Source organism: Erpetoichthys calabaricus, chromosome 4 (assembly GCF_900747795.2).
Source record: "Erpetoichthys calabaricus chromosome 4, fErpCal1.3, whole genome shotgun sequence".
NCBI classification, from domain to species: domain Eukaryota; kingdom Metazoa; phylum Chordata; class Cladistia; order Polypteriformes; family Polypteridae; genus Erpetoichthys; species Erpetoichthys calabaricus.
Window position 1 is genome coordinate 50392540 of NC_041397.2, and position 13467 is coordinate 50406006.

Sequence of the window (13467 nt, forward strand, 5' to 3'; positions counted from 1 at the left end):
TCATCATGTAAGTCATCACTTGCACAAAAGTCCATCCAATTGTCAAAGTCTGTCAAATCCTATGCTTCATTATAGTGACGCAGAGTTATATTAATGTCTCCTGAAGTGATAAATTGGTTCTTCACTTCACTAACAATGTGCAAAGTTCTCACATCTTAGATCAAAGTGATACTTCATGAGTATGTATGTATATTCATGAGTATATATATAACAGTATATATATTAGGACTGGGAATTGATTACAAAATTAATTAATTAATCACTTCATTGTATGTAATTACTTGTGATTACTTGCATCTAACATTAAAACACGTAATCATAAAATAAGCACTTAAATCATGAAGTAAATACACACTGAGTAACAAAAATAATGTAGAATCAACGCAAATAAATTTTAAAAAAATTAATGGCATAGCTTAAACTATAACAATAACCTTAAACCTGAACTTTTAACAAAATACTGCTTGAGCAAGTACAACCGGAATTTGAGTGCCTTCCTTAAAGGTAAGTTGAAAAGAAGGCAAGAAGAAAACAAGGCCAATGTACAGTATTATAAGCGCCTATAAAAATAGCAAAAAATCTTGTGTTAATTCTCAAATAGGCATCTATATATATATATATATATATATATATATATATATATATATATATATATATATATAAAAGCCAATGTATGTGTGTGTGTATGTATGTATGTTCCAGCATCATATCCGAACGGCTGAAGCAATTTTCATGAAACTTGGTAGACATGTTTCTCATTGGTAAACTAAAACTACTGTAGGGTGAAATCAACCCTAAAACACCCCCCTTGATCTTGTGGTCCTGTATGCATGTTATCATCCAGCTGACACTCGGAATGACCACTACAGGGTGAAATGGATGTGACTGCCAGCATTCTTTATGTTTCTGCATGCCTGTTGCTTTTGAAATTAAATAGAGTTGGTTGGGTTGGCATCCCAACTACTTTTGGGACTCATTCTGTCTTTGTGACTCGAGCTACCATATATATATATATATATATATATATATATATATATATATATGGTGTGCTCCGTAAAAGCAACCGACAATTTTATCATGAAAAATCCGTAGTATTATTTGTTTGTCATTTAATGTTTGTTTTTGTTAACTATGTTTTCATCTTGCATTATTCCTATTGTAACAATGTTATAGTGGTAATAGAATTAAATCAATGAAATAATGATATTAATTTAATGGATGTTTTTTATGTCATCAAAAATTCTGCATGTAAAACTACTACAACAAAGATTAATCTGTTAAAAATCCTTAAAAAAGGTTTCGCTTTTCACATCGTTTTTACACTACTTTGACTGTATTCCGCGATTATATTTTGATTAAAATATGCTAACTATTATACATAAGATAAGTAAGCAATTTTATTTTTATCTACCATAAACATCCTATATTTATTTTGTAGATTCAATGGCTCTCCTGTACTGCTGTACACCTTTGCTTCTGGCATGCAAAAAGTTCTCGGTAGCAGCTATCTCGCCTAAAAACTGACACCATGCATGGTTGGTTATGTTGCATTCTTTGCATTAATTAGTAAAGATACTGCAAACCAGAATAATGGATATGGATAATCATTATACTTCTATTTCATGGAATTTTGTAATTACATTAGGGCAGTCAGCTTTGCAAGCTACCTGACAGACTGGCGAGTTAAAAACAAAGGTACTAAAGATTTATTTTGGTTTTAGTACCACTCAAAGATAACTTATTTTGCACTTAGGTGGTGTGACATTGATTTGATTTTCTTACAGAAGTGTGAAATGAAAAACAAAAAAGAGCGCCATTTTTATCTTTGCGGCTTTTCTCTAGCATTGCACCAGAACTGTGGTAACTCCATCACCTGCCTTCCCCCTTTCCTCCCTCTCTCAAGCATCTATGTCGGTATGTATAAATAAAAAAAATGAACACCATTATGAGGCAATTGCCTTGTTGCCCGTCCTGGATGCAACAATATTTTTTAACACGTCAAAGTTGCAAAATTAATATATATATCTCACTCTCCTCTGCCAAATCCACCATTCCTATCACACCACAACTTCATGAATCAATCCAAGCCAAGATCCTTCTTAATACCCTTCAAGTACCTCATGTCTAGGACAATGGATTTCAGCATTAGAGGAGTACCTGCTGAAAAGGTAAGTGCTTTTAGTCTTTTTTGATTTATTTTCATTATACGGGGTCACAGACATACATCAAATCTTTTTCCATGTCTGCTTCTTGTCTAACAATATATTGTCATGTGTGTGCACACACTTAATGGACAGCTGAAGGGCTCTAGTGACTGTAATTCTACCTCCACACCAGGGGTTGGTGCTGTGTCCTAATGCCTTTCTCTCTTCCTTCATCTGCAGACCAGATTGACAGCTATAACACTTCTGATACCATTTGCAGTACCCATCCACCTGGACCAGCCTCTTCCTGTTGGAAGGACCCAAAACTGGAAGCTCCGCCATCTTGGGACAGTTCTGTTCTGAACTTGCGTCTGCAAAGACGACGACTCTGCAGTAATTGATTGTATTTTGTTTATTTTCCAAAACCAATGACATGGGGTGATCAGGCTGGTACCCCAACTCTTCATCTTTGTCATCTGTTACTCTTATGTATATCAGAGAATATATATCATATATTCAGAATTCAGATGCCCATATTATCAGACTCCTCATCTTTGGAACTCACTACCACAAAACATTCAGGACACAGATTCCATACCTATTTTCAAATCTCATCTTAAGACTTATCTATTTAGAATAGCTTACACTACATGACCTAAGGCTGTATTTCAGTTCCATAGATATAGATATACGTATATGTGTACATTCATGTTTTTGTTGGTTTTATGAGTTTATTATCCGTACGGTGACCTTGGGTGTTTAGAAAGGCGCCTTGAAATAAAATGCATTATTATTATTAATATACATATATATACAGTAATCCCTCCTCCATCGCGGGGGTTGCGTTCCAGAGCCACCCGCGAAATATGAAAATCCGCGAAGTAGAAACCATATGTTTATATGGTTATTTTTATATTGTCATGCTTGGGTCACAGATTTGCGCAGAAACACAGGAGGTTGTAGAGAGACAGGAACGTTATTCAAACACTGCAAACAAACATTTGTCTCTTTTTCAAAAGCTTAAACTGTGCTCCATGACAAGACAGAGATGACAGTTCTGTCTCACAATTAAAAGAATGCAAACATACCTTCCTTTTCAAAGGAGTGCGCGTCAGGAGCACTGAATGTCAGAAAGTGAGAGAAAACCAAACAAATCAATAGGGCTGTTTGCCTTTTAAGTATGCGAAGCACCGCCGGTACAAAGCTGTTGAAGGTGGCAGCTCACACCCCCTCCGTCAGGAGCAGGGAGAGAGAGAGAGAGAGAGAGAGAGGAAAACAAACAGTCAAAAATCAATACGTGCCCTTTGAGCTTTTAAGTATGCATGTCGCTTCACGAAGCAGCTGCACACAGAAGGTAGCAACTCTTTCAGCATTTTTAGATGAGCGTCCGTATCGTCTAGGTGTGCGAACAGCCCCCCTGCTCAATCCCCCTACGTCAGGATCAGAGAAAGTCAGCGCAAGAGAGAGAGAGAGAGAGAAACAAAAGTAAGTTGGGTAGCTTCTCAGCCATCTGGCAATAGCATCCCTTGTATGAAATCAACTGGGCAAACCAACTGAGGAAGCATGTACCAGAAATTAAAAGACTCATTGTCCTCAGAAATCCGCGAACCAGCAAAAAATCCGCGATATATATTTAAATATGCTTACATATAAAATCCGCGATACAGTGAAGCCGCGAAAGGCGAAGCGCGATATAGCGAGGGATCACTGTACAGTATATACATACACACACAAATACATACATGATTCTCTAACTCTATTTTATTTTAAACAGGTATTAGCAATTAAAGTGAATTTAGTCCATCAAAATCATTACTGCTTCACACATTAATACATTAATAATTATAATACTTAAGCATTAAATGTCTTTTATCTTCTTAGGTTTCAATGCTCTATATTTATTCCCCAGAAACAAAATAACAAAATTGAGACTAGTTACTTAAAAGTAAAAGTATATAATAAAAATAATCACAGTTATTGATTCAAACAAAGGTCAGTCATGTGCTTTCACTAAATGAAGACCTACTTTCATTCATACAAGAGCGGTAGAGAACTTTTGCCTTCTTTATTGCTTCAAGGTCCCTTTGTGTATCTGTTGGTTTCTCCAGAAGTTCTATAAGAAAACACAAAAAGTTTATATTATATAAGGTATTTAACAACAAAGATTGTTTCAACTACAGTATTTAACTGTTAAAAATCACATACTTCCCAAAAACATTTTGCACAAAGAATCCATATGATGAATAGTACATGTGTACTACATTTCTGGATCAAACACAGTTTACCGTAAAATCTTGTATATAATGTGCACTTGTGTATAATGCGCATGCTGATTTAGACCAACATTTTCAGGTAAAAAACAATTCATATATAATGCGCAACCTTAACTTTTCAAGATTTTAGGGCAGATGTAGACTTTTGTTGACAGATGGGATGAGGGCAATAATTGAACATCGAAAAAAATCACCCTTATGGTAAAGTCACACTCTTTTTGCTTGAAGGAATGTTAGACTCATTGACTTGTGACATTTAATCCCTGCATGTGCGCGAGTAGCAAAGAACAAACCGCAGCAAAACTGTCAACGGCAAAAATGGCATTGACTTCTGCTGAGAGAGCGAAGTGAATTTGCAAAGCAAAATACTCAGTGGAAAATGTTTTAATAATAATAATAATAATAAATTTTATTTATATTGCACTTTATATTTTAGCAATCCCAAAGTTTTGTGTATATTTTATTCTGAATTGGACTGTGACTTGTCAAACTGATTTTGGTGAAAGTGATCTGGAGATAGGGATCAAAAATGAAACCAAGGTACCGGCATCAGCTGATTGGTGTTGATCATGGTGCTGAACACGTTCATGTAGCTGATGCGCCTACAGCAATGTCTGCCTGGGAGGACCACCACTTACAATGAAAAGAGGTTCAAACCAGATTGTGTCACACTGCGACCTCCGCCACTAACACCCATCTGCCAATGCCGCCCCCACACAGTTGCAGCTACTGCCGCTGTAGCCAGAGATGGCTAACACACAATGACAGCGCACTGCATAGAGCAGCAGATGTTTTATGTTCATTTTTGTGTGAAACCATTGCTTTGTGTGCTTTTCAGAAAACAGCACGGCAGCCGCTTGAACCCCAAAATGCTGTCATTGTAGCCAGAGACAGCTAACACGCGGCAACATCACAAGGCACAGAGCAACAGGGGCCTCATGTATAAACGGTGCGTATGCACAAAAATGTTGCATACGCCCGTTTCCACGCTCACATGCGATGTATAAAAACTAAACTTACGTACGCAAGTTCTCTGCTTGGTTTTGCAAACTGACAGCACCCGGCGTCAAAGCAGTGCTTTTGTTCTAGTATGGTTTCCCTTTCTTTTTTAGATCCACATCCCTGAAACGGCTTTATCAAATACACTGAAATTAACCGCATATTGTTTATTAGTTTAAGACATCTAATTGTAATTAACCTGTGTGGCGTGTGCCTGGGGGTGGTACCCAGCCGGGACACCAGAGAGGACCGGAGGGGGGCTTACGCCTCCTCCAGACCACGAGGGGGCGATCACCCTGGTGGCTTTGGGGGCCACGGGAACTGGGCTTGGAAGCTCAACCCTATAGGGGCCTGTGGTCACTGCCAGGGGGCGCCCCGATGCCTGGAGAGCCCTGGTCCTCAGCACTTCCACCACACCCGGAAGTGCTGGGGGGAAGACGACCGGGGACTCCCGGAGTGCCTCCGGGTGTGCAGCCGGTACTTCCGCCACACTGAGGAGTGCTGGCGGAGGCTAATTGGGAGGCACCTGGAGCACATCCAGGTGTGTATAAAAGGGGCCGCCTCCCTCCATTCAATGACTGGAGTCGGGTGGAAGAGGGTGGAGCTCGGAGGAGAGGAGTGGAGGCAGACCAGAAGAGAGGCATTGTGTAAGGGCCTGAACTTGTGGGTGATTGGTGCTGTGGCACTTGGTTGTGTGCTTCCCGTTCAGGGATTGTTCCTGCCTTGCACTGTATGCTTGCTGGGGCTGGCGCGACACTGGATGGATAGACGTATAGAATAATCAAACATGTACTACGGAGATATTTCAATGTACTTTAAACGTTTTGAAGAATTGGCGTTCTAAGCTTACAGATGGCTTGACATCTATTACAGAGCTGATTGTATAGCGATTGGGTACTTGGAGAAAGAAAAAGAAGAACAGGAATTGGGGGTTAGTACGTTTGAGAGAGACAGTACTGCTGTAATAAATTATTTCATCGAAGGTCGTGCACAGCGCAGCAAGCATCTTGCGGAAGGCAGGAACAATCTCTGGACGGGGCGCCAGTTCATCACTATCACTGCGCCACTGTGTTTCCATGTTTAATACATGTTTTAATTCCGATCATCATGAAAATGATATCAAGTATACATCTCAGTATTTAAATTATTCAGAGACCTGTAATATCACGAATGTAATGGATTCTGTGTCCTGTCGGAGGAATAAAAAGTCAGTTTAAGAGGCATGTAGTGATTCACACACACAGAGCACATAGAAGAACACATACAAAACAAAGCATTTACCATGCTACTTTAGTCACAATGGGATTTGAGAAACTAGTAAGGTAAAGATTTTAAGATGAAGTTTATGATGTTCTACTTTAATGACAAAATAAACTATGTGATTAAGTGGAATTAAGTGGATTAAAGTGGAAATTTCAAGGTTAAAGTTGACATTTCAAGCTTTTTTCCCCACTGTGACCCTATTTTTTTTTCTCTGTACCCTAACAAGCTGTCATATGACACTCAGATGGTGGGGTACGACTTGCCTTTTCACGACGACTTTGATATCTGACAGCTTCTTTTTTATTTTGGGCACTGCGCGACTTTGTGAACTTGAACTTTCAAGTTTCTCCGACACTCTATGCCACTTGATCAACTTCCTTTAGTTGTTTATATCACTGTTTAAACCAACAAATAGTACGTTTTTCCTTGCCTCCACTTGGTGTTCGCTGAAATTCTTCTTTTTTCCTCAGTGCTTTTGCCGTTGTCTTTTCACAGAATTCTGAGCTTAAGGGCTATTTATATTGATTTGCATATTCAAAGAGGCTTAATTCTGGGGGGAGACAGGGCGGGACAGCAGGCGTGTGTATGAGCATTACTTTTTATGTTGACCAGGATTTATGTAGCAGAAGAATGTGGAAGTTGGCGAACGCACCAATTTATGCATCTGCATTTTTTTGTCTAATTGCTCAATTGTTTTTGTAATTCTTCTGTGTTGTTGTTGGAGGTTGTTGTTGCTTGTTATAATCTAATTGAAAATTGAAAATGGCTGAATCCTATCTGAACAGCAACAACAAAACCTTAATGGGGTGCCAGTCTATCACAGGGCACATTCACTCATAATTCAGAGACACCAATCAACTTAACGTGCACGCCTTTCAGATGTGAGAAGTAAGCAGACCATCAGGAGAACATGACAACTCTGCCGAGTAAGGGCCAAGTTTGAGACTGGAGCCCAAGACTCTGCCTGCTGTGCAGCACAGACGCCCTAACACACTTCAGTAATGCATTTCTATATTTTTTGTCTAATGGATAACAATTTGGTTTTCATCATATAGTAAATTAAATTTTTAGTACAACGTATGGTGATAATTAACCTTTCATGCATCTTTCTATCTGTATATAACATATACCGAGATAATGTAAAATGACAATGTAAAATGATACTGACCAGTTTTTGAATATATTTTGTATAGCTTCACCACTTTTTGCTTATTAGTAGCCTTAAGCAAAATATCATACAGTCCCGTACTAAATATAATAATTTTATTAATCAAATTCAAATGTAAGTATATTGTCATGTGTACAGCATTTAATGCAATTCCTACTTGCATGTCTAATCAGCATGCAACATGTTGCCACACTTTTGCACCATGATCAGCTTGTAGTACTAGTCAAAGAGGACTTCACGATTTTTACTTTCCCAGAGTGATTTATTTTTTCAAAAAAAGTAACATGAAAAGGCTCAGACATGCTGAGAGAGCCTTAGCTGAGTTCAGCAATGTTATTTCTGAAACTGTCACCAACTGAATTCTGCTTAGTGTTTTAAATTAAAGAGGAACACGATTCTGTTGATGTCTGCTTGCAGAGCCAAGTCTTAAATTTTGATTATCAGTCAAGTGATCAAAAATATAAAAAGGGGAACTACACCTGTGTGAGGAAGTGACAAAATCAGGCCATGATGATTGTAAATATGCAGCAGAATATTTATGATTCCATGCAATTATTTTTTTCAGAGACACATCATGTATACACCATCTACTACCTTCCTACTCATTTTAAAAATTTCTTTGAAGGGAACCTATATTAATGAGTGTTTGCAAATGTCCATAGTGTGATGTATTAAATCTTCATGTGAGGTAGAAAGGATGTGGGTTTACGTGTAATTTGGATTTCCAGTGTGATGTTGTATGGGTTCAAACAATAAAGCTGTCCAATTTAGCAGTGAATGTATACAGAGACAGGAACAAACATTAAAAGACAGCAGTGCACTCTGCATAATGAGATAATGCAAAAGGAAACAAGGAACAGGAAGGTTTTGATTTTTGACATGAATGATATAAAAAGGCAATCATTAATTCAGTACATACAAAGACTTAAATCCATATTTTTCAAAGTGTATGTTTTAAAAAATATAATTGGAAAATATTCTTTGGTAGCAGAGCCCAAATAAAAAGAGGCCACTGCCATGAAGAAACACCCTTGCAGTCAGAAGCCCAATTAGTCACTTGAGGCAATGGAGAGTTCCATTGGCTTGACTGGCTATGACAGTTATGTTTGTAGTCTGCATGCAAATACCTAAATTTGTGCCCTAGAAGTGTGGGGGAACACAGTGTTGGGCGCAATACCTGAGTGGCTGTATTGCTGCCATGGTCCAGACTCACCAAGGTGAGCTGGTGTGATAAGCTAGTGAGGCTCAGTAGATGAAGCCAGCTGCCAAAACAAGATGCCATCATAGTCAGAAGCCCAATTAGCCAACTGAGCCAACCCATTTTTCCTTTTAGCTTGAATGGCTAAGATTCTATGTGGAAAGAGGACTCAGGTTCATGTCCCAGAGGCACAATAGTCACATGTTAAATTGGGCACATTACCTGAGTACTCTAGAAGATCCTGCTGCAGACCAGATGGCAAAATCAGTTTGAAATAAAATGATGAAAAAGGTCAGCATTGGAACTGCTCACTAAATACACTTTTGAGCAGCACTGACATGTGGGTTAAGGGATCATAAATAAATAAATACAACCCCAATTCCAATGAAGTTGGGACGTTGTGTAAAATGTAAATAAAAACAGAATACAATGATTTGCAAATCCTTTTCAACCTATATTCAATTGAATACACTACAAAGACAAGATATCGATTGTTCAAACTGATAAACTTTTTTGTTGTTTTGCAAATCTTCACTTATTTTGAATTTGATGCCTGCAACATGTTCCAAAAAAGCTGAGACAGGGGCAGCAAAAGACTGGGAAAGTTGAGGAATGTTCAAAAAACACCTGTTTTGGACATTCCACAAGTGAACAGGTTAATTGGAAACAGGTGTTTGTCATGATTGGGTATAAAAGGAGCATCCCCAAAAGGCTCAGTCATTCACAAGCAAGGATGAGGCGAGGCTCACCACTTTGTGAACAACTACGTGGGCAAATAGTCCAGCAGTTAAGGAACAATGTTTCTCAACGTACAATTGCAAGGAATCTAGGGATTTCATCATCTACTGTCCATAATTTCATCAAAAGATTCAGAGAATCTAGAGAAATCTCTGCACGTATGCGACAAGGCCGAATACCAACACTGGATGCCCGTGACCTTCGATCCCTGAGGCGGCATTGCATTAAAAACCGACATCATTCTGTAAAGGATATTACCACGTGGGCTCAGGAATACTTCAGAAAACCATTGTCAGTTAACACAGTTCGTCGCTACATCTACAAGTGCAAGTTAAAACTCTACCATGCAAAGCGAAAGCCATATATCAACAACACCCAGATATGCCGCCGGCTTCTCTGGGCCCAAGCTCATCTGAGATGGACTGACGCAAAGTGGAAAAGTGTGCTGTGGTCTGACGAGTCCACATTTCAAATTGTTTTTGGAAATCATGGACGTCGTGTCCTCTGGGCCAAAGAGGAAAAGGACCATCCAGATTGTTATCAGCGCAAAGTTCAAAAGCCAGCATCTGTGATGGTATGGGGGTGTGTTAGTGCCCATGGCATGGGTAACTTGCACATCTGTGAAGGCACCATTAATGCTGAAAGGTACATACAGGTTTTGGAGCAACATATGCTGCCATCCAAGCGACGTCTTTTTCAGGGACGTCCCTACTTATTTCAGCAGGACAAAGCAAAGCCACATTCTGCATGTGTTACAACAGCGTGGCTTTGTAGTAAAAGAGTGCGGGTACTAGACTGGCCTCCCATTGAAAATGTGTGGCACATTATGAAGCGCAAAATACGACAACAGAGACCCCGGACTGTTGAGCAACTGAAGTTGTACATCAAGCAAGAATGGGAAAGAATTCCACCTACAAAGCTTCAACAATTAGTGTCCTCAGTTCCCAAATGCTTATTGAGTGTTGTTAAAAGGAAAGGTGATATAACACAGTGGTAAACATGCCCCTGTCCCAGCTTTTTTGGAACGTGCTGCAGGCATCAAATTCAAAATGAGTGAAGATTTGCTAAACAACAATAAAGTTTATCAGTTTGAACATTCGATATCTTGTCTTTGTAGTGTATTCAGTTGAATATAGGTTGAAAAGGATTTGCAAATCATTGTATTCTGTTTTTATTTACGTTTTACACAACGTCCAAACTTCATTGGAATTGGGGTTGTAATAAGTAAATAAAGACAATCTCTATTTCTATGGATTTGCACATATTATACCTGGTAATCAAATAAATAAAAGATTTTTTAAATACCTGTATATAAATTACTGTAGTTTGTAATTCACATGTAATGTCAAGTCAGGTAGGGGCAGGTATAAATTTTTGCATTCAACAGATACACACCTAATTCAACAGACTCTTAGAATTCTATGATGCTGGTTGGTCTCATCTGTTACAGGAGATGGACATCTGAAGCGGAACTCCGTTAGCAGCGATGTTAATTTGTCTCTTATTTTTTATCATCCCAAGGTATCCTGTATTTACCCAACTCAAAGAGGTTCTATTACAGTTTATGCAAACATATATAAACATGAGCGGGAAGAAAGGGGCTCAGAAAGAAACGGAAAAGAAAACCAAAGCTACACCCAAGCCTAGACAGGCATCAAGTCTAAACTCAAGGTACGTCCTTATAGAGACAGACCTGGAACAGATAGGTGAAAGCACATATCTCCCGGGACCCCAGGCCACTGTATCGTGTCTGGTTGAGAGCGAAAGTGGGAGTGAATGTGCAAGTGATGCAGGTCACGATAGCTTGTCAATTCCAGAAGATCTATTGAAACTGGAAATGGCCTTGCCTTCCGTGTTTTTATCTATTCCTCACGAGCTGGCAGCATCAGCTCTAACAGGGCTTGTTACTTCACCTGTGGAGCACAAAGGCCGAAACGATCTGTCCGAACTGAAGATAATGATCAGTGCAATGGCCACGGCCATGGCCACTATGGCCACAGCTCAAGACATAAAGGAGTTCAAGAAAGATATAAATAAAGATATAAAGAAAGAAATAAATGATGTGCTCAAGAAAACCGAGAATGATGTGATCTAGAATTCTATGTTCATATTCAAATAAATCTTTAACAGTTCTGCAATGGCTATGCACCTTGTCCAACTTTTGTATTTTATGATGCCAGAGCAGGCTCTAGTGCCCTTATTAATTGAATAAACCACATACTGTGAAGGGGCGGCACGGTGGCGCAGTGGGTAGCGCTGCTGCCTCGCAGTTGGGTGATCTGGGGACCTGGGTTCGCTTCCCGGGTCCTCCCTGCGTGGAGTTTGCATGTTCTCCCCGTGTCTGCGTGGGTTTCCTCCGGGCGCTCCGGTTTCCTCCCACAGTCCAAAGACATGCAGGTTAGGTGAATTGGCGATTCTAAATTGGCCCTAGTGTGTGCTTGGTGTGTGGGTGTGTTTGTGTGTATCCTGCGGTGGGTTGGCACCCTGCCCAGGATTGGTTCCTGCCTTGTGCCCTGTGTTGGCTGGGATTGGCTCCAGCAGACCCCCGTGACCCTGTGTTCGGATTCAGCGGGTTGGAAAATGGATGGATGGATGGACATACTGTGAATTGCTGGGCAGAAATGGCATTGAAATTGCTCCTCAAGATAAATATTCTGCATTATCTTGGTCAGTAAAAGGTAATGTTCGTAAAGTCATTTACACATTTTGCTCAGGAAAATTTTAGTAAAGAGAGCAGATGACTGAAGGCTGCAATTGTAACCCGATGCCTGCTTTGTTCTTTGTGTCACTGAAATAAATTGTGATTAATGTCATCTGTATTTCAAATTATAATGTACAGTTAAGGAAGACAGAAATTTTGAGGTAAGGTAGTTATACTCACTTATCATGGCACCAGAGAGTGGTGATGTGTTGAATGTTGATTAGCACATGTAAGTAAGGATTGCTCTGCACTCTGCACATGTGACAAGATGTGACTGTGTGAATTCAGGGGGTCTGCAGAGTCAGTCCTGGGGGACCAAAGTAGCTGCAGGTTTTGTGTTCCAACCCACTTTCTAATAAGAAGTCAATTATTGCTGTTGACGCACTTACTGCTCAAGCAACATTTGTATGCCTCATTTTTGTTGTCTCGCCTGTTAAGATTTCTTAGCCTTAATTGCTTATTTTAGGTTTAAACAGCTGATCTTAACTTATTAGTAATAAGGTGCAAATTACAACAGCAATTCTCAATTAACCCGTTTCCATTTACACCTGTGTAGAACTGTCGGGTGTGATAAAATATTAGGCAGGACACTGAAGAGAAATAAGCAAAGAGCAGAATTACTCATCCACTTCGGGCTACTAAGAAATTAGAAAAAAAAATCTACAATATAAGAATGACCTGACATGGCAAAATGAAACTCTAACAAGCCATATCATAAATTATATCTGTTATTGGCAAGGATTGGTTTCTAGTTAAGCAATCAGGTTGGGACAAAACCCTGCAGTCACTATGATCCCCCAGGACAGATTTTGTAAACCCCTTCTATAAACATATCTCCTTTATTGGTGACATCAACACAACATTCAAGCTTTTTCCACATGGTCACCCTAAAGCTCAAAGCAAGCAACAAAGTCATATTGAGTTAAGCTCTCAAGTTGCTCATGCACCACTTCAAGCAATTAAGCACGTGTCTCAAAAACTTT

At 39.4% G+C, this 13467-nt stretch overlaps 2 protein-coding genes across 2 annotated transcripts in view; both read right to left on the reverse strand.

The window, feature by feature from the left end:
- Window positions 1-13467, reverse strand: part of sms (spermine synthase) — an 844074-nt gene that overhangs the window by 562506 nt on the left and 268101 nt on the right. The gene's annotated exons all lie outside the window — the stretch shown is intronic.
- phex (phosphate regulating endopeptidase homolog, X-linked) overlaps window positions 1-13467 on the reverse strand; it is a 239778-nt gene that overhangs the window by 145746 nt on the left and 80565 nt on the right. The window contains exon 4 of the mRNA XM_028799436.2: window positions 4171-4257. Coding sequence (XP_028655269.1) covers window positions 4171-4257 — 87 coding nt within the window. The remainder of the gene's footprint in view (window positions 1-4170; window positions 4258-13467) is intronic.